At 39.4% G+C, this 21161-nt stretch overlaps 1 protein-coding gene across 25 annotated transcripts in view; it reads left to right on the top strand.

Moving 5' to 3' along the window:
* Positions 1-21161, top strand: part of NRXN3 (neurexin 3) — a 1038145-nt gene that overhangs the window by 458475 nt on the left and 558509 nt on the right. For 13 of the 25 annotated variants that reach the window (XR_008974789.1, XR_008974788.1, XM_057428510.1 and 10 more), the window contains 4 exons: positions 299-489; positions 984-1157; positions 5952-5978; positions 14099-14218. Coding sequence is in view for 23 of the 25 variants with exons in the window: in XM_057428510.1 (XP_057284493.1) it covers positions 299-489; positions 984-1157; positions 5952-5978; positions 14099-14218 (512 nt within the window). In the remaining 2 variants the exon portion in view is untranslated. The remainder of the gene's footprint in view (positions 1-298; positions 490-983; positions 1158-5951; positions 5979-14098; positions 14219-21161) is intronic. The other 12 variants (XM_057428531.1, XM_057428532.1, XM_057428515.1 and 9 more) reach the window with 1 other exon arrangement.

Genomic DNA, 21161 nt, shown 5'->3' with positions numbered 1-21161 from the left:
GGGTTTTGTGCATGAGAGTGTCGATAAAAAAAAGAGGAATCCTTTATTGTTAGGTTCTAATTTCATCCAAATGTTGTAATCTGAAGATACTACTCTTTATACTTTCTTGGTGGCAGGGAAACAACTATTATCTTTTCAAATCAGTGGCTAATATTTTGGCTTATTAGAACTTTCTAACCCAAAAATACTTACCTTCATGACTTGTATAAGTTGATTTATCAACTCTGGCCAGAATAAGGGCACTCCAGGAGCACTGGAGTTCTTACACAGTTTTAACTAGTTCTTGGTATGTTTACAGGTATATACACTATGTGTTTGACCTTGGAAACGGACCTAATGTTATCAAAGGCAATAGTGATCGTCCTCTTAACGACAACCAATGGCACAACGTTGTCATCACCAGAGATAACAGTAACACACACAGCCTAAAGGTCGATACCAAGATGGTCACTCAGGTTATCAATGGTGCCAAAAATCTGGATCTTAAAGGTAAATTATACATGACTGACAGCCTTCCCCTTTATTCTTGTGGGGCTCAACTAGTAAACAAGAGAAAGCTTGCAGGAACTGTGCATTACAGAACAGTAAATCTGGAATTTGCCAGTTTTGGATTTCACATTCATTTTTCTCTTTCTCTGCAACTTCATGTACCAGAATAGTTTGTCATATCTTGCTTTGTCAGAAATTGTCATGCTGCAGTTTTTCCTAGTTAGGATTCTTTTTTTAAGTTCTGTTTCATTTGTTTGTTTGGTTGTGTTTTTTATTTGTTTGTTTTTGTGGGTTTTATTGTTTTTATATTTTGTTGTTGTGGGTTTTTTTGTAGTAGGAAAGTAGTCAGAAATGACTTTGTGAGCAATATATTGCTCTGCTTTTAACTTTTTCTGAGCATCTGTTCAGCTTGCTATATTTCTATCGGGTGTGGGGAAAATCTACTCTAAAATGTATGTAACGTCCTCCTTGTATGTTTACTCCTTTTCCTCTAGGTGATCTCTACATTGCTGGCCTAGCTCAAGGCATGTATAGCAACCTTCCGAAGCTAGTAGCATCACGTGATGGATTTCAGGGCTGTCTAGCTTCTGTGGACTTGAATGGGCGTCTGCCTGATCTAATCAATGATGCTCTGCACCGCAGTGGGCAGATTGAGCGTGGATGCGAAGGTATACTTGATTTCAGAGAAGTTCTTCTCAAGAACCCCTACTTCACTGCTGCTCCCTGTGCATCTGCTTGTCCACCTTACTGTCCATTTCACTAGTTTGCCTTCACTATGATATCCTTTAGTATGCTTATATTTTCCAAATGCTCCCAAAGGCAGCTAAATGATGGTGAGCTTCTGTGAATGCCTTAGAGTGGCAAGAGCTCTCTTGCATACACATCTCCATGAAGTGGTGCCTCCAGTAGAGGAGAAGATGGTACTGGGATGGGCTACTACTTACTAATACTTTTCTCAGAGTGGTTTATTAAGATTACATTACCCTTAAAATACTTTGAAAGAAGTTCTGAGTCTACCATTCACTTGTGCTTCAGAGCACCCTTTTTGGGGATCCTTGGAAGTAAATATTTTGAAGACCAAGTAAGAGGCAGGAGAAATGGAAGGCAGAAGGAACTGAAGGGTGAAGACCAAAACAGAACTTGCTTTTTGAGGAGATGGGCCTCCAGTGAAAGCACTGAGGATGTTCTCTCTACTGTGTGGGAAACCTTTCTCATCTGTAGTTTTTCTTTTCCAGCCAGTTTAGAAACAAATAGGGTGAGTGACTTTTTGGAGCATGCCAATAGTACTCGTATCTTGAAGATTCTTTAAATACTGCTCTTGCTAAGTTCCCATTAATTAAAATAATACTGACATCAGCAGCACTTATTCAGTATCATGCATATGGCATCAATTCCCAAAGCACTTGGGACACTTACCATCAAAACACCCAAGGCTTTGCTGGCCTTGTGAAGTGAAGTGAAAATCACCATTATGTCTAGCTCCACTGAATACCAGTCTTCTGTATTGGCTACCAGTCACTAGAGGATGATAGTTTTCTCAGTAAAGTTGTCTGGCATGCATGTTTGCTAAGAAGATGTATGTCCTAAACTGATTCTTCCAGACAGAACTTTGCCAGGTGAAATTACTTCTTGATTGTATTTCCCTACCGTGTCAAGATTACAGGTTAATCATGCTGAAACCTTGCAACTTGTCTAGACTGTCCCTTCTTAGGATTGAAAGTGTTATCTTAGAGCTTTCTTTGAGTATTCATGAAACACCTAATTGGCAGTCCAATTAAGTCCTTACATTATACTCCTTGTCTCCCAGTGTTCTGGTTGGGTGAGAGGCTGTTCTTTTTTTTTCTGTCTTTCTGATGTATTTAATCAGGTCTGTTAACCACACTGTTCATTGTGGAACTGAGCGTAGTGTAGTCAAACCTGTGACTTTGCCCATTTGTGGCGCAGCCAAAATGCCCAAATTACACCTTTTGTGTGTTGCTCACAAAGTTCAAGAAGAGAAAAATTGCTTTTGGGTTTTTCTGAAAGTGTCTTTTTTGATTGTCCTCGGTGCGCTCAAAGTCCTTCTTTAATATTAGAGATTTCTGGTAATTCTTCTGTTTAAAATTAGCTTAATCTGTTATCTGTGTAGCCTGCGTGTTCTGTACTAGCTCTTCTCCTTCAGAAGACCTATCATTAGACTAACCAGTGTGCTTGACAGGATGATAGCTGCCGCACTGACTGTTTTCTGTTTTGATGTGTCCTGTAGGACTGTTGCATTTGGCAAAGACTTTTGTGGCTTATTTTCTGGAAGAAGAGAACCCAGAAGTGTCTGAAATGTCAAATGAGCCCATGGAGTTAAAGTTCCACACCACACACCCCTTCTTTTTTGTGTGGTCTTATGTATTTTTATTGCTGCATTTCTGAGTTTTTGGAAACAAGCAGTTTTTCATTGACTTGAAGGTCTGCTCAGATCTGAAGTGGCAGCTTTTGTTTCCCTTGAAGGTATTCGGCAAAGCCAGAAATCTTCTGGCTGCCTGGTGTGTGAAATTTGTTCTAGGTGTTGACGTGCTAAAAGGAACTATGAGAACCATGAGGTTTCATGGTAAAGACATTATACCAAAACATTTATTCATGTTTCACAGAGTATTTCTAGCTCTCATGCCTAAAGATAAAAAGAGTAGGGCCTACCCCCTACCAGCACCCAAAAAAAGGTTTGGTGAGAGGGCCTGAAAGAAAAAGCACAAAACGTAGGGAAGTAGTTAAGACTTAAATGATCCTTGTGTCCTGACCAGTCTGGTCAGTGTACTGAGCATTCTGAAGAGGTGAAGTCAGTTCTCAGAGTTCATGGTGGGGGCCCACTTCTACTGGAAGCTTGCAGGCAAGTCTGCCACCTACTTTGGCAGATGTCCAACCTTTTGTGGAGGCCAAAGATGTTGCCTAAATATTGAGTACTTCCTGCATCTGAGGTGTTTTTTCACCTCTTTATTGATTTGCCATTTGTTCTCCTGTGTTTTTGTTTCCTTTATTTGGTCATCCTTATGTTGCTTACCATGGGCACCAGAGATATATGAAATTCAGCTGCGTGTTCTAAATACATTCACCCCATTTTGCCACCAGCCGACCAAACCTAACAGCAGTGGTTAAAGAACACTGCATTTCTTCTACAAGGCAGTCTTCTATATGCTTTAGAGATGTGGCATCAGCTTTTGCTCTTCCCTTTTCCTCACCTGTTCCACTGATAATAGCTTATGACAAAGGAGAGTGACTATTACTAAACTGACTGATACTGCTCCAGATGTTTTGGAACTTTTTTTGTCCTAACTGAATCTTTGTCCAGATCCTGCAGGAAAATCATAATCTTGTGCTACTTACCATGAAATAGTATAGTTAACCTTTGGAATTCACTGATGCGTGAAAAGCATGACGGACACATACAGGCTGGATAATCAGAAACTCATTTTGCATACTAAGCAGTATGTAGAAAAAAAGAAAATCAAATCTCATGCTTAAAATCTCACAGCAGGGTAAGGTCAGAAAGGATGACACCCTTCATCTGCTAAGTAGTGAAACTTCAGATCTGGCAATACTTCACTTTCTCAGTAGAATCAAAGGTTGTCCATAGAGGAGAGGAGAGTTAATTTACGCCATGGTGGCTTGACAGCTCTCCTGTTCTTTAGGCTTTTGTATTCTGTTGTCACAGTGCTACTGCATTTATGGAACAACAAATAAAGGTTTGCTTCAGCTCGGCTACAGAGATGATGAGGACTTGGGCAGCTATGGAAAGTTCTTGTTTGTTACATAGAAATTACTTTGTTAGAATATGTGTCAAAGGAGATTCATGAAGAAATGAAAAGAAAAGAAAAGAAATCTCCTCCTCTTTCCACTCCTCCCCCCCCCCCTTTCTTTTTCATTGCGTTTAGAGAACTCAGGGGATTTTATGGCTTTATAGTAGTAGAGAAGTTTGATAAGTGGGAAGAAAAATCTGACTAGCTGAAAAGGGAAGGTAATTGCCATCTTGAGTAATTTCTGAGCTGTAAAACTATAGCAAAGTTTCAAAATGTTAAGATTCATAGGAATCACAGGAAATGGTATCTGTACATGCCAGTTCTAATTTATCAGATTGCAAATGTAAAAGGAGACAATGGGAAAAAGGGAGAGCTATCACTCTGTCTTCAATATCATCTGTGATATTAGCACTTTTTAAGGATGGAAGGTTCTAAAGGTGAGTATGCACTTCTCAAGTACCCATCGTTTGAGCAATGGGGTCAGTGATTTGGTGTTTTGTTTTTCTCATTGTGCTGTATGATAGAAATTTGTAACCTTCAGGGGCAAGGAATTCAGGAGCTGCTGCCTGTACTCCCATCTTTGTCCTCTGTTTTTTCCATGCTGAAAGAGAAAACTTAGAATCAAGTTATAACACATCAAAAATCTATGTGGCTTCCTTGTGAACTGGACTCCATTAAAAAAAAATAAAAAAAATCCCATGCCTAAATGAAAGAGGATCGGTGATTTTGTTTTGGTTTGCCTTTTTTATGCTCTGCTTTTTCAGAAAGCGTGCTTGAATCTTTAGGCAGTCAGACTTGGTAGATTTACGATTCTCTTTTGCCATGTGGGCTATGATTTGACTGCAGATAAGATTATTCCCACCTAGGTAAAAGAATGAGTTTGTACTACTGTCATTTTTTTTGACTGCTCTAATGAGATGCATTATTTGGGTCTAAAGCCTGAGCTCTTTGCCTGTTGATGCAAGCTTTCCTAAGGATGTGTTGAAATCCATGAGCAGGCAACAGCTTGTGAGAGAGCAAGATTTTACTGTCACTTTGTCACAGTGTCAAGTTCAGTTCTTGGGATAAACTGAGGTTGTCATCTTCCAGAATTATTAGTCTCTTATGGTTTTCTGGCAATAAATCCACTTTGGACAAAAACCCAGGGCAGTCTGTGCTTTTATGAGAGACAGAAGGTCTAAGTTCAGATCTAGAGCCTCAAAGTAAAACAAAACTAAAAAAATTCTTGACTAATGTACTGAAAGTCAAATTGATTTTTTTACTTAAATGGATTCTAAGTATTTCTCAAATGGGACAAAATCTGTCTTAAAATATTGGTAAATGCTGAAAGATGACTGTTAAGAATGTGATTTTTTTTCTTTCTATTATCTGTAAATTCTGTGACCTTGTGTGTTTGTGTGTATGTGTGTGTGTGTGTGTGTGTGTGTGTGTGTGTGTGTATGTGAATAAAACGCATTTACTCTCTCATCTGTGGTTTTGTTATCTGTTGCTTGGTTGGGTTAAAGTAACCACGTTCCTTTTTGTCCTTGTTGCTTATGTTGTCGTCCCTGCATGTAATGATTATGTACATTTGCTGTGGTGGTTATACCAATTCCTTTAATTTATTTAAAGTGATGTGACCCTTGTTTATCTGCCTTTACACTAACCTGTTATAATTTTTTGCTTTTTTGTTTTGTTTTTGATTTTTTGCTAACAAAGTTGAGTTGACCAAAGCTGACCTGCAAGGTAGAGAAGGTTGTTCTTCCCCATTACTGATTTGAACTAAAAGATGCTTTTATGTAACACTTGGTGCCTTTTACTGGATGCAGTCACACCTCTGAGACAGGAACAGAATGATAAACACCAGCCACTCTGAGGGGCTATCTGGGTTAAAGAACGACATGGCAAAAAATTGAGGTGTTTTTGTTAACCTCAGGGGTTTGGCTGTATCAGTCTCTGAATCATCCATAAGAGCACAGGTTGATTTCCTGAAATGCCTAATGATTGTTCAGGCAAGTAGCTGCTGTTAATAGAGACATAGAATGCCCTCAGAGCTTTACAAAACAAAATGCTGACTTGGATTTTTCAGTACTGATCTTAAGGAGTGAGACCAGGAGATAAAAGCTAGTTTTTTAACTTTGAAAAAAATAAAACCCCTCAGAAATAACTTTCTGGAATTTCAGTTAAAAATTAAATCAAAGAACCTCTTAACTACAAATTTCCTTAGTAGTTAGACGACATTTTACAAGCCATAATTGATCAAACATATGAGTAATCATGCCTGGTCCTTTTGTACCTGCTAATTTTTGTACCTCTCAGAGGTCTTTTTTAGAACCTCGTAGTGGATAGTCTGATTTTTTTATAAAGCAGATAGGGGTTTTTCATGATGTTGATCCTCATGCGAAATTCTGACTATTATTACTATTGATTGCTAAGTCAAAAGGGATTAACCAGTGATTTTTGTGATTGCCAAAAGGGCTATGTGGAACACGGTAAAATACTGAAGCTATTCAAGTGAAAGCCATTCAAGAGATTGAGAGTAGCTTCAGCAGGAAAGGTGGGGAAGGGTAGGGTGGTCTATGGAATTGGTAGAAACGAAAGAAGATGGCTAAAGAAGGAGAGGCCAGATAGTAATTGAGAACATGCCACTTGGATTACAGAGACGATGATGGGGTAAAGAGTGCTGGCAGAAAACCAGTATCACAGAATTGTTAGGGTTGGAAGGGATCTTTGGAGATCATCTAGTCCACCCTCCCTGCTCAAGGCAGAGACACCTAGAGCAGGTTACAAAGGAATGCATCCAAGTGGATTTTGAATGTTGCCAGAGAGGGAGATTCCAGGATCCCCCGTAGGCAGCCTGTTCCAGTGTTCTGCCAGTATAAGGAAGGCTGATTCTTAGGAGACATGTAACGAAGGAAGGCTTAATGGTACAATTACATTAGCAGTTGTTAATGAACAGAAGCATATTAGGAGGCACCCCCTTACCCAGCAGGTAAAGATACTGATGGCCTGAGATAATTTTAGCCATTGGATGTATATGAAACATAGAAGCTGAAAGATTTTAACAGGTAGACAAAAGTTAGTGTCATGTTTTGTGCTCTATGCGTGTGGAACATCTGACTGCATCCACATTTGTTGGTGTCTCTGGCCTATTTCCAGCTGTAAAAAGTTGAAATACTCTGGTTTCCAGAGGTTAGGGATTTAGAAAATATCAGGTGCTACCTCTAGGGGATTTCTGAAGTTTAGGTAAACAAAAGTGGTAGAGGATGAGATTTGAAAGACTAGGAAGGATATGCGGACTGGTACCAATGTGAGGAGAAAAAGCACCCTGGAGTATGCTGGGGTGTAAATAGCTTTAGGATTAAGGTGTTCTGTACCATCCATTAAAACTGGAGCAGGGAATTTGGGAGTTGCATTAGACATCAGCAAGTAGCATTTGTCTCTGGCCACAGCTGCTGTTGTTCTCTCTGGTCACTTGTTTGTCCATCGGAATTCAGAATACATGACCAGAAGCTCCTGCTTGATTTTGTGACGGCCATTGAAGTGGATGCAGCATGACGAGGTCCTGGAAGAAACAAATTTGTTTGCTGTTTTGATTTTTCCTCAGAACTTAAAGGCTTGCTGCAGCTGTGAAAATTATTCCAGCTCAAGCTCATATTGTTACAGAGGTTTTAGCCCTGAAGGAATATTTGCCATTGACATGGAGACACCTGATCACATTGAATCCTAAAGGGAAATGTTTGTCTTGAGTGCATAATGTGGCTTATTGGCTTTTCAAGAAACCAACCTTTGCTAAATAGGTTTCAGAATAGGCCGTGAGGCCGGGTACTTCTGTGCTGTTGTGATTTGCACTGGGGAAGGACATTTTTCTGGTTGATGGTATTTTTCTTGTTCACATACAGCCCTTTCAGTTTTTCCTTTCTGCTTTTAGTTTCTGTGTCTGAATGTCTGAATACTGTTTACTTCTTCAACTTCATTTGCATCTTCTCCCTGTCCCACCTCAGGTCCAGGCATACTCCCTTTTATGCAGTTGACTTTTTGTTTTAAAGTTGGGGTTTTATTCGGCTTGGGTATGTGTTTGGGCACTTGGCTCAAGACCTTTGATGTTGCTTAGAGATGGAGAGTGGCAGGGTGAAGAGAGGGAGGAAGATGGGTATATGTCAGGCTTCATGGAGGAAAAAATCCCCACCACCTAGTAGATCTGTGAATTGCCACTGCTGCTGATTCCCTTCTCCTGTCACCTTGAGGTAAATGCTTGGTGGGGTTTTTTTTTTTTTTTTTATTTGTGTGTTTTTTGGGTTTTTTTGTGTTTTTTTTTGTGTTTTCTTTTTTTGTAGGAGACTTGCATATTTATTATTTTAATTATTCCCAGTCCCTGAAGTTTTTAGGCCAGCCAGGTATTTGGAACTCTGGGTCATAACTGTCATCAGGTGAAAAAAGAGTTCAGGCTCTGTTGAGGCACCAGAATAAACAGCTGTATTTTCAGAGGACTACAGAATGCTCGCTTTTAAGTTATTTCTGACAATGGGTAACTTTATGGAACCTGCCAGATGTCTAAACTTATTTAGATGACGAAAGGGATGGTGAGTTCTTAACAAAATCTGGAATTGAGAGAGCTTGAAGAGCTGGCTTTGCAGTCCTTGAAAATCCCTTTTGTTTTTTTTAGGTTCTGGTTTGCTAAGTAAAAGTTACTCTGTGATATTTCTGCTTTCTACTATCTGTGACTCAAAAGTCAGGATCTAACTTTCTGAATCATGCACTGAACCTTGACTATACTTTAGTTTCTTATATTTGTGCACAGTGGGTGTCAACATGCTACCATTGGTATTTGACAGTTACAGCGTGAGACATACGGTCCGTCCAGTACAGTGATGGTTCCATGAGACTCAGTCTCAATTTTGCTCACTTGTTACTTAGAAAAATAATAAATTCAAAATTATTCTAAAATTGGAAAACTTGGCTGTATTAACTTCATTTCCTCTTTACCCTTTACAGTGAGTGAGTCCTGGAGTGAGTGGGTCCTAGAACAGGTTTATATTCTGCCTAGTGCATATGGTTTCCAAGACCTGATGCCTCTCTGAGCTGTACTGGGCCTGAACATTGAATTAAAAAACAAAAAAACCCAACCAAACGAATAAAAAACAAAACAACCAAACAAAAAACCTCTCCCCGCACCCTCCCCCCACCCCGCCACCCAAAAAAAAAAAAAAAAAAAAAAGTATTGCTGGTTATGAAAGAGGAGTGCTGACAGAAGTAGACTGTAGATTTATCCTAGGTATAAATTGCCTATCATAATGTGAGTCTGGCAGTGGTAGAGAGGTATTTAGTGCTTTGATGGCATTTACAATTTAGGAACTATAGAACAAAAGAAGCACCTTATTCTACACAGACAGTAAAGGTGTCTTGTGTGTATTACTTTCCTTTCTCTTCCTAACCTCTTTGAAAGTACAAGGATGAAAAACGGGAGCGTCTGTGGAGATAGAGAGTGAAAATGAATCCATAGTGCCATTGAACCTTATCTGCTGCAGATCTTCATTTTACTGAGAAAATAATGGCAACACAAATGTATAATTCCTTTCAGTAGTAGTAAATTTTGAATGTGTGAAGGAAGGTGTTATGTGCAGGACCATGAATGGTTTGCTTAGCTTAATGCTTATCGCTGGTTAGGATCAAAGCACAAGGTCGTTATGTTGTAATCCTGCAGTTGTTGTATAAACTGATTCCTCATGTAACTTGGAAGAATAATAAAAACAATACTGTCTCTTATTCCTAAAGTTCCATTCTCTGCAAAGAGCTTTTAAATGACACAGCAGGAATGACTTCTCTTGCCAGTGAAAAGGGCCCACCTGCAGGATGAAACATGGCAGTTTTAGCAATGCACAGCAGTAGAATTCAAATATTTTCTTTTCAGGGCAAAGAGAAACATACCATACAGCTGAAATTGCAGGAAAGAGTTAGGGAGACAAAGTAATTTTTCCGAGCAGAATATGGATCTGGCTACTGTACTCTTCTAAGATGATTTTCTTCAAATACCTAGTGGTAAGACTAATAAACCATATATTTAGCTAGGCAACTTGGAGGAAAAGTGTAATACTGGACTCTGTCCCAGGAGGGAGACCCAACAATATCTTAGATCTTTCAAGTCCTTAGATACTGAGCTGTTCCAGGAGAAATTACAGATGCAGAAATAAAGATCAAATGGACATTGTTGAAGAATTATGCTTTGCCATTTCATATTCCAAATGACCTGCCTCTGTTGCTAGACTTAGTCTGTAAAGGAGGAGACAGCAAGTCACACTTCTGCTAGTAGGAATGCTTTTCTGCACTGGGGACTTCTCCACTTTCATTCTGTATCTAGTGCCCATTCACTCCCCCTTTCCACTTTGTATGTGGCATGAAGAAGACAATGTGCCAAGCCCAGCTACCAACAGACAACAAAAACAAGGCCTTTGAAAATGCACTCAATGGAAATAGCAAGTGTTATCAGGGTGTTGGAGTTTTAACAAGAAAATTAAAATCAGCATGCATATTTTGTTAATTAAAGTACAATTTGATTTATCAGACGTATTTCAGATTATTATGTGAAGACTAGTTCTGAAACTTTGCTTTTAAATATTTCGGCTGCTGTAAGTGTTGCCAAAGGAATGAGATTAAAAATAGACCTGAGCCCTGATGGCACTGGTAATTTAGAACCAATTCCACTGCTGTATGTATGAATTGTTTGTCATCTTCTCTTTCCTTGTTTGTTAGCACTAAAGGGCATGTGCATGGTAGCACAATCTTCATGCTTTATAAGCCTTCCTGTGCTTCTGTCACTTTGCTCTCTAATCCAAAATCCTAATCCCCTGTGACATTCCTGTTAGTTGCTCTGAACAAAATTCTGTTGCCACAGATGGAGGATTATGATGACTCTAAGCAGCAGGAGCAGATGAACTCTGAGAGACAAAGATCCTTTTAACGTGCAAATGGCCCATAGTACTAAGGAGTGAGGCAAAGCATAATACCCAGTATCTATGTTGTGCTGTCATAACTGGCTCTAAAGATGGCAGATCGGGCTTTGAGCTTCCTTATGCTATTGTTAGGCTTTCAAAGTTTCTACTTTTTGTGGTTTTTGTTTGCTTAGTTTTTTTTGGTTGTTTTTTTTTTCCCCCTCTCTCGTTTTTCTTCCCTTCTGGCTGTTTTGAATGTACTGTTGCCATCTTCACTGTCAAGTTCTGTAAGATACAATTCAGAAACCACAATACTGGTCATGAATTCAAGTCTTTTGGCTCTCTAGACTCTCACTACAAGCACCTCAATCCACAGATACTAGGCCTCATGAATTATGCCTTGAGAAGGGTACTGACCCTTTCTCATGAACACCTAGACAAAGGATATCCTCATTAGATGATGCCCCTTGTCAAGTCCAGTTACTGATTAAAGCACTTTTGGAAGAGTGTAGGAAGAAAGGGGAAATAGCATTGAAAATGCTCTTCTGCTTTGCTTCTATGTAATAGTTTTTACAGTTGATGCTGTAGCAAGTTTGTGTAGAGTCACAATTACTTTCTGGTTTTATTTTTTAAATATATATAACATGCTTAGTTATACCTCTAGGAATAATGACATTCATGTTTAGGGTCAGAGGTTAGATAATGGAATAATAAGGTACAGGAGATGTATTGGTTCCTTATTCCTTATCCTCAGATAATGCAGACATGTTAGGCAAAATGACAACTGGTATTCTGTTGCAGATTGTTAAATTTCATCCCTTTTTTTGCTGCACTAGAGTAAGTCTAAACTGAGTGTCAGACCCCAGCCTGGTACATATGTATCTATATAGGTATATTTGTGTGTTTTGGAAGTGTAAAGGAGTGTAACGGCAGGAGGGAAGTCTGTACATACATGTGCCTACTAGCCCACGCTGTGAAGTCTGTCAGCACCGTTGTAATCTCAGAAGTGATCTATTAACTTCACACTGTGCCAGGGAGACCACTGGGATTCATACAGCTGCAAATAAGAGTCAGGTGGGTGGGAAGAATAAGCAAAGGGAAGGAAAAAATGTTGCAAAATGCTGCTGCTGCTGCCATCTCTTTTCAATGGGTGAATTTTCTTTCAGGAAGTTTGTTGTCTGCTTTTATTATCTGCACTGATGCTTCTTCCTAGAGGTTTGGTGTTTCTTTCTTTTTTTTCTTTTTTTTTTTTTTAAACGGTATAACAGACTGTGGAAGAAATTCAGGTTTTTCTTAGTGTTTAGTTAAACTCTTTGCCTACTGATAGTCACATGTTCCTTCTCATTGCAAGAGAGATCTAAAGAAACACAGATAGCTAAAAAGCTACTGAAATTCACCCATCTTGAAGCAGGGAAAGATGATCTAGTGGGAAAAGGGGGAACTCTGCACCAAGACTCTGTTTTTGAATTGTTGGGAGGATCATGGCATGACATGGGACTTCCAGTTAGATGCGGGTTCTACAAAACAATTTTGATATTCAGATTGTGCATTTGTAAATATGGAAATGCCCAGATTCACAATCTGAATATCAAAGATGTTGTATAATTATGGAATTCAGTGAAACCACTGTGGGTGGTCTCAGGTGAAGGTTGAGGAGTTTCAATTTGGATTAAAACATTTGAAAATGCTGTCTCCACTTTGGTGTGCCCTATTCCATCTATAAAGTACAGATGGTGGAGCTAATGTGATGAAAAGGTAAGGATGAAGGATAAGATGAGCTTCATATAACTGCTGTTATGATTACGTGACATAAGATGCTGGTAGAATAGTTGTTTCTTTATCCTCATGGTATTGTCTTAGACTGGAAGTGGTTAACAAACTGACCTCAGGCAGCCTAGCCTGTTGATCCTCTATCATCTACTCTATTTCTTTTATTTGCTCTTTTCGAAGAGTTACAGGATATAGAATAGTAGATATGTTTACTATAGTTGTACATTTTATTTGAAGTAGTGCACAATAGGAAGAGCACACCTTTGTCTAGAATGGTGAAGACAAAATTCTTTCACAGGAATTAACTTCTAAATTTGTGTTCTATGGCTTGCAGCTTCATGTCTGCTCTTAAGTGATTCAGAATCCAGCTACCTCCTTGTGGATAATATACTAGATGTCAATCAGAATCCCTCTGATTTGAAGATCATTTTTTTGCCTGTTGCTTGGGTTGTGTCTTTGCAAGTTTATGTGAGTAGGATAGCAACTGTTAGCTCAAAATCGCAGAACAGAGGCTCTTCTGTTAGTAGTGGCTACTTCTTCCTTTGCTTCCCGCAAAGGCCATGGAAACGAATAAAGTCCTGAATAGAGAGGTGTCATGGACTAATGTCATTCCCTTCTGAGGACTTTGTTGGCATGTTCAGAGTCTCCAGGTTGCTTGGTTTGTTTTTCCTTAACCTGTAAAGCAAAGTTGTAGCCAACTGAGGGTTCAAAACTTTAGTTTGAATCCACATATCAGGGTTCTTTGGGTAGGATGAAGCATTGTTTTTGGGCCCATTTCTTAGCCTTCATTTCTGCAAGGGGATCAAACTTCCAAGGAAACATGACAACCTGGCAGTGTTTGTTATCCTTGCATCACACCATATTCTACAGTAAATCTATTTGAGCAAGCACTGAACATTCAAGTTGGACCTGCCTAAGGGGGAATATGTTGATGTTCACTCCTTGCTCTGTGTTAGTTTGGTGTTTTGTTGTGTACAGTTGTCGTTGTGCTCTTTTTACCTGAGTTTCTTGCATGTCCAAGAATAGGAAAATGTTTGGTTAGTGTTTTTTTCTCTTCTGCATGAGGATCCTGATAATAATGGCAACAATGAATTGGAGCTTTTGTGGGCCTGAATAAAATGATTCTCTCAGCTTTGTTTCACCCTTTTCTTGTCATCCCTTCTCCAGGACCGAGCACTACCTGCCAGGAAGATTCCTGTGCAAATCAAGGCATCTGTAATCAGCAATGGGAAGGCTTCACCTGCGATTGCTCTATGACTTCATATTCTGGGAGCCAGTGTAATGACCGTAAGTAGGCTTTTCCATTGTATTGATGAGCTATGAATTCTGATGGGTGAGAGCACAGAGAACGCATAATTAGTTTTACTTTCAATTGAAGTACAACTTTCCTAGTGTCAAAGCCACACTTGATTTCCTGGAAAGTTTCTTAGAAGCGTATACAGCAGGTTATTTTTTCTCCTTGTTGAAATGAAAATGTGCAATTCAGTATGTGTTGGTGTTTTTTTTTTATTGTTTTTACTTCTTTTTAAGAGCTAACACAAGCAGACCAGTGATGGTAATTGATGTTAACAGAATTCCTGTTTTCTCTAAACCCGGAATGACTTGTATATATCGTGTGAAACATTTCATAGGTAGAAAATGGCTAGGTTTTGTGTACTGAATTATGCTTTGAGATTTTCATGCAAACCTTGGTGACAAAGACATGGAATTCAGGTAAAACTTCCGAGTGGTTTTCTAGGTTGTCTTCTACTGAGTCACTAGCTGTTTGCTAAGATGAAAAACTGGGTACTGTTTACTAGAATGTTCAGTTAAAACTGGTCAATAAAGCATACAGCAACCGTACTGTGCTTCTTGGCATACTGATTTGCTTCATCTCAAAACATTGGATGTTCTTGGTCAATTATTAATAAGACCTCTGATAAAATAATTGAACAAAAACCTGAAGTCTTCCTTTAGGGAACAAATAATCAGCTTTCAGACATTCCCTCTGCTCATCCTGATATGGCCTTTGATGCTGCCTGCAGGGAGCAAATCAGTTCAGCTCTACTTTCCCCACTTTAATTATTTAAGGCAGCACTTAGTCCCCTTCTCCCTCCCCATTCTGAGGCAGTTATGAGTACTGTAGGAAGTGTAACAGTAGGCTTCAAGAATTTGGTTACTACGTCTGCATATTTTTAGACAGAAAAGACTTATAGTTCATTCTGACCTCCTGCATCCCTCGAGCTGCTGCTTTTCATTAAGGGTATTTGTGGTAGACTTTATGAGGCAAGGTCTGCACAATATTGGTGCCACAGCACTGTCATATCTGCAACCCTTCCCCTAGAAGTTTAAGATGTGGCTGAACTGATAGTGCATATGACAAGCTGTTTGACATGGTGACAGTCTGTTTCTGCTGAAGGCCAAAAAGCCTGTTTTTCCAAGTCATTCACAAAATGTGGTGTTACCTGCATTGATGTCCTCTTTCTCCCAGCATAGTTCTCACAAACAGATACTGGAAAGGTCTGTCAGCATTCATACTTTGACAGGGACCGTATAAGAAGGGTACTGCGAACACAGATTTAAAGGCTGGTAATGCCACATCTGGTTTTGGGTTGTTTTGGAATCCAGAGTGACCCCTTTGGGCGCAGAAGAAACGTTTCATCATTTGGCTCCAATTTTCTGCACTTCTGTTTTGGTTTGCTTTTGTCAGTTGGACACCCAGTTTCCCGTTCTCACACTACTTGTTCAGTCATTCTTTTTAGACCAAATAGCACAGCATATAATAAACCTGTTATGTAAAGGAAATGTTACTTTCAATCCTGTTGGGCTGCATTTAAGTACATGCTCAGGAAATCTCTGAAGAGATTGTCGATACTGTCAGTTTTGTTTCTAATGTGTTGGGTTTCACAGCTCCAGAATGTTGCAGTGCCCTTGTTATGCCATTGCTAATGACTTGAAGCAGTCTCTGAAGTGTCAGAAAGCCAAGTTCCTGTATCTGTCACTTGGGATTCCTTGCTGCTTTTAGAACTGGCAGCTGGAAACCATGCAGAGCAGAGATGGGAGTTTGTTATGAGTGAGGGTGAAGTGGGTGACACAATAGTCAGCTTTCCAATGTCAGGCCTGACTGGTGATTTATAACTGCTCACTTGAGGATGTACGTTTCAAAATGGTGCAGAGAGGTAAGTCACATGGACTCCTGGAACACAACCGGGCTTCAGCCAGGATCTTCAAAAAGTGCGTATATCATCCTTTTTGTTTGTTTGTTTGGGATTTTTGTCATGTTTGCAATGTATCAGGAAATTGAAGACATAGTTCTACTCCTGCTTGCATGAAGGGAGAAGTATGGGTTGTATAGAAGGAGAAGGCTTCCTTCCTCTTCCTATCTGTTAGATATGGTTGCTATTATACCCGAGTCCAATGGAAATGCAGGCACTTGCATGTTAATTGAATTAAATGTTCTTTAGACTGGATCTTAGTGCAAGTACTGGCAGGGGGGAGATAACTTCTGTGTAACCTGAAGCCTTGCTATTATTTAGAAATGCATCAGGCTCTTTGGTAGAGGTTGTTTTTTTTTGTTTTGTTTTTTTTTTTGGCCACAGGAGTCCAATTGTATTAATTTAGTAGATAGCTATTTCTATTTTATGAGCAAATTGTGGTCACCTACTGATGTAAATATGGAATATTGAAGTCAGTAAAACAGATTTAGATTTACACAATGGAAACAGTAGCAAAAGGAGGACTTACTGAATATATTTTGTCTTTCCATTTCTGTTCAGCAGTTCAGGCATTCACACTGGAAAATTTGTGTTTCCATGTGCTTGGTGCAGAATATTTCAGTGCCTCTGAGATAGATAAATGGCATTGCTGGTATTCACTTCTTTTTATTGCTAGGGTAAACTTTGCAAAGTTGTCCAGTCTTATCAGTACTCAGGAAAGTTTTGTGTGCCAATATGTTTTTGCTTTTAATTTTTTTGCCCCAGCACTGGGCCATTAAGCTTTCCAAATCAGATGCAACAGGTGAAGGTGAAGGAGAAGCACAGGTTCCAGAGATGCAAGTCAAACACCAATAGACGTATTTCTACATTCACTGGTATTGTGTAACAAGGCAAAGATTTAAATCCTTAGTTGAGATGATACGACTTTCATTTTTAGCTGTTGTGTAACTCTGTTTCAGACGTTCTTTACGCTGTAGGAATCAAGATTTCTCAGAATGAAAAATTAATGGAAGCTATGGGGCATAAATTCAATTTTAATATGCTTCATTTTGAGTTGTATCATCTCTTATACCAATGTTAAAAGTTGAAAACAACAACAAAAAACCCACAAGCACCCCATACCCTCAAATTTATTTGAGAAGGTCTGTTGTACAAAAGTGAGTTTAAAGTTGTGCCCTGCACACTAGCCAGTGCTAACACCTATAAAGAAGTTAGAACCAATGGTACTATTCGGGATATGCTGGATCCATTCTCCTTGCCATTTAAGATCCAATCTTTATTTTTTGAAGTGGTTCCTTTTTCTTCAATCTTTAGAGGTGTTTTTATCAGTCCAGCATTACATTCAATAGATCTGGGATTCCAACCTGGTTTTAGAATTTGTTTGTTGCTGTAAGATGTAGTAAATCAGCATTAATATACTGAGGTTGATACACAGATGAATGTTAAACAACTTCATCATGTCAAACTGTGGCTTAGGCTCTTCAAATGTGTAACTTCAAGCAGATACAATATTAGACTTATAATTTAATGAGCACTGTGTTAATGGATCATCTTGCATCTGGGATGAACTTTGTCCTGTTATTGTTCTTCACCACAAATGAAAATATGGTACTTGAAGGCTCCAAGTTACCTGAGATGAGATACAGCATATACTTAAACTGTTGTCTTATGAAGAGCTTTACAGGTTCTTTAACTTTTTCATGTTGTTCTCTATCTGGTCAAACAATGACATAATCTTTACTACAGAGAGAATGCATAAAAAAAAGGTTTGGGCAATCTAGCTAATGAGAATGTTATATATATGTCAAACTAGATCATAGAAAGCACTGCTTGTTACTCAGTGTCTCATGCAGATGGGTAGCACACAGGGTTAGGCTTTCCAGGAGAAATTGCCAGGCAAACGGAAGTATGTGTTGTCTGTAAAAGGTCAATAAGCTGCAGCAATGACTAGTGCAGGCAGAGTATAAAGCACTTTTTCAAACAGCTTTTTTTTAACAGTTAAGTCCATTTGTTTAATATTGATTGTCATTTTAGGTGGGTTACATATTTATTTATTTTTAAACCCTAGGTTGTAATATCCACCTGGTTTAAAGACAAGTTTTCCATTTGATTGGTAAAAGAAAAGGCAGCTCATTTTTGTGTGTCCTCTTGTGTGTGTATCTTCATACGCTTCCAGTCTGCATGCTTTTTAAAAGAGCAATACTCTAACCTTCCAATTTGATTGTTTGGTTAAGTGTGGCTCAGTTTGTTTCTGGAGGGGATGTAGTATACACGGCTGTTGTTCTTTTTGTGCAGTAAGTCATATTTTTCTTCTGAGATCCCTTTCCATGCAATGCATAACTTATATGCTTCTACTGTCTTTCTGTGAATCACATTTGGAGGAGGGAAGAGTTAGGGGGAAAGGGAGTCATGGTAACTTTGCTCTTTTGTCATTACTTTAACACTGCACAGGAAAAGCTGTTAATAGCTTTGATTCTGTAATCACTGAGGCTTACTAGCCAAAACCTCTTTTTTTTACTTGACTGAAAAAGGAAGGCCATTAAAATTAGCAGAATGAGTCTAAGACCAATAGTTTGCAGTAGAGCACAGAGCACTTGGCATTGGATAGGGAAGACTGAAGTTGACCTCTGCCTCATATGTGTTCTAAGTGATATGCCAGAGATGTCAGAGCAGACCTATCCCTCTTCCACTAATCCACTTCTTCCCCCCACCTCCATGTAAGTAAGTGGAAGAGTATCAAAATGGATTGATGCTTCTGGAGCATAGTCTGTAGACTAGGTTGCAAAAAGGCAGTGGCAGAACCATCTTTCATCACCCCTGCCTAAATAGCATGGCACAATAGTCATTAGAAGAATCTGCTAGCAGGGCAAATGGCTACAGCAGGAACTGATACTTTATGGTGATGGCTTTATCCTGATGTGCTCATGAGCCATTTGCACTCCACACTTATTTTGTCTGCGCCATTGAGCAGTTACAGATCTCTCCATGGCAGGATTCAGACACCCAGTTAGGAGATGGACCCTGTTTCATCTCCCTCAGTATTTTGTGCTCTTTTCCAACTGGGCCAACTTTTGTCCAGACTTCATGACCTTCCTTACTGTCAGAGCCAGCATGCTTAGCTTGATTTACTTGCAGAAATCCTCTTCATCGTTCATGTTTAATTATCACCCCTTCATTTCTAATGTGCCCAGCTTATCACTTACTGAGTCAGACAGCAAGAGGTTGCTAGTGTGTAGAAAATAAATCTGCATAGACTTCATTAGTCATGCATGGCTAAACCAGTCAGCTGTTTAAATATCAGCATGCTTAGGGATTTGCCTTTGATACTACAGAGACACCTGCCTTACAATGAGGCAAGAGTCACCTCTGATTTATCTTGAGTGAATCATACTTCATTACAGCAGGTCAGGCACCCTGCCTACTTCTTCCTTCCCTCCTCATGCTTTGCACTCATTTACTCGGTGCCTTTTTACATACACTCTACTAGTGTTTTCTGTCTGACGGCTCATTTCCAGATCCTACTGTAAGCCTTTGGTGTCTTTTGTCTCTGAATGACCTCATCCTCTGAGAGTTGGGATGAAAGGGAAGGAAAATGCAACTGCGCACTTTAGTACATGATGTGATTTGGGTTGTGAACCCCGCTTTTACCCTTCTTATCACTGTTTACTTTCACACACTTTTCTGATGTTTAGTAATAACCCACTACATAATTGCTTTGGCACTTGAGTGGTTTAAGAATGTTTGTTGCTTTTCTGCGTACTGCAAGGCATTTCCCATTGCTTGAGTAGCAGGTGTAAAACATCAGATGAGAGTGCAGATCAAGAGCTTGCTTGCCCCATGTTTCCTTTGGCAGTTATCCAGGATGGGTGGGTAGTGTTGTCAACACCAGGGGGAGGAATTTGGGTGTCCCTGTTTTAGGTGAGAGGGAATTTGTGTGACAGGTGCTTTTTGGAACTGCTGCTTCAGCACCTTTCAACTCCTCAAGGTGCCCTGGCAGTAAAGTGTTTACTTTTTTTTTCAATTGTGAAAGCTATCCAACTTTATCTTTTGTGATCCCCAAAATGCAGCTAGGTCTCTAGTGAGTAATTTAATTACAATTGCTTCAAAAGCTTGGCAGAAGGAGCATTTAGGATGAGAGCTGCAATCAGTTACTTATATCTGTGCATGCTTGGCTGCTGTCAGCACATAAACTATGGTCCAGCAATACTACAGACTTCAATAGGGTGGAAGGAGAGAGACTTTTTACAGGTGGCAGTGATTACAGCTTCTGTTATCAACCTTTGAGCAGTTCAAGCAGTTACTTAATTCTCTTCCTGATGCTGCTCAGCAGCTATGTGCGAACATGGAACAGAAGGCTTTTGCCATAATTTTGTTCCATGTGATCTCTGCTCTCTTTGACGGTATTTTTTTACATGGTACTTCTTGGTAGTCATGCAATAATTATCACTTTTCGTGTTGTAAATAGCTGAGTGAGTGAGTGATACTGTGTCCTGGATATTATGACCTGTGAAAGCACTGACCTCTGAAACTGTTCCTTCAGAAATGGCATACCCAGAGTGTGATCTCTGGTAACACACAGATGTTAGCTGAAAGCAGTAACAGAAATGTGGTACAGCAATCACCTCAAGCTCCATTTGCTGCTCCTGATCTCTAAGCACATCTAATACTTACACTAAATGTAAGTTAATAAATGAAGCGTTCTAAATTGTCAAATGTAACAAGGATTTGGTTATTTTTAAATGTAGCCTTTTCCTTGTAACATCCTGCAAATGTTTGTATTTGTTTTAAGAAGCGATAAATGTAAAAAACTCAGGAAAACACTGGCATAGGTTTCAACCATCAGTTTTACTCTTTAAAGATTCTTTTCCTATATCAGCTTCTCTATAGAAGATAGTAGAATTTGGAAGCTGATGGTAAGTGTATGCAGTGTTGGATTTTTGTAGGCAGAAGTCACCCTGAGATTAAGGACCATTATTTGAAGTGGATTCCCCCCCCCCCAGTGATATGCAACTTCTATCCTCAGTTGTATTGTGCAA

This window comes from Pezoporus wallicus, unplaced genomic scaffold, assembly GCF_028554395.1.
Source record: "Pezoporus wallicus isolate ANWC-B61680 ecotype Strahan unplaced genomic scaffold, APGP_CSIRO_Pwel_v1 contig_3486, whole genome shotgun sequence".
NCBI classification, from domain to species: Eukaryota; Metazoa; Chordata; class Aves; order Psittaciformes; family Psittacidae; genus Pezoporus; species Pezoporus wallicus.
Note: the sequence above shows the minus strand (reverse complement) of the source record. Positions and strands in the feature narration are given on the sequence as shown.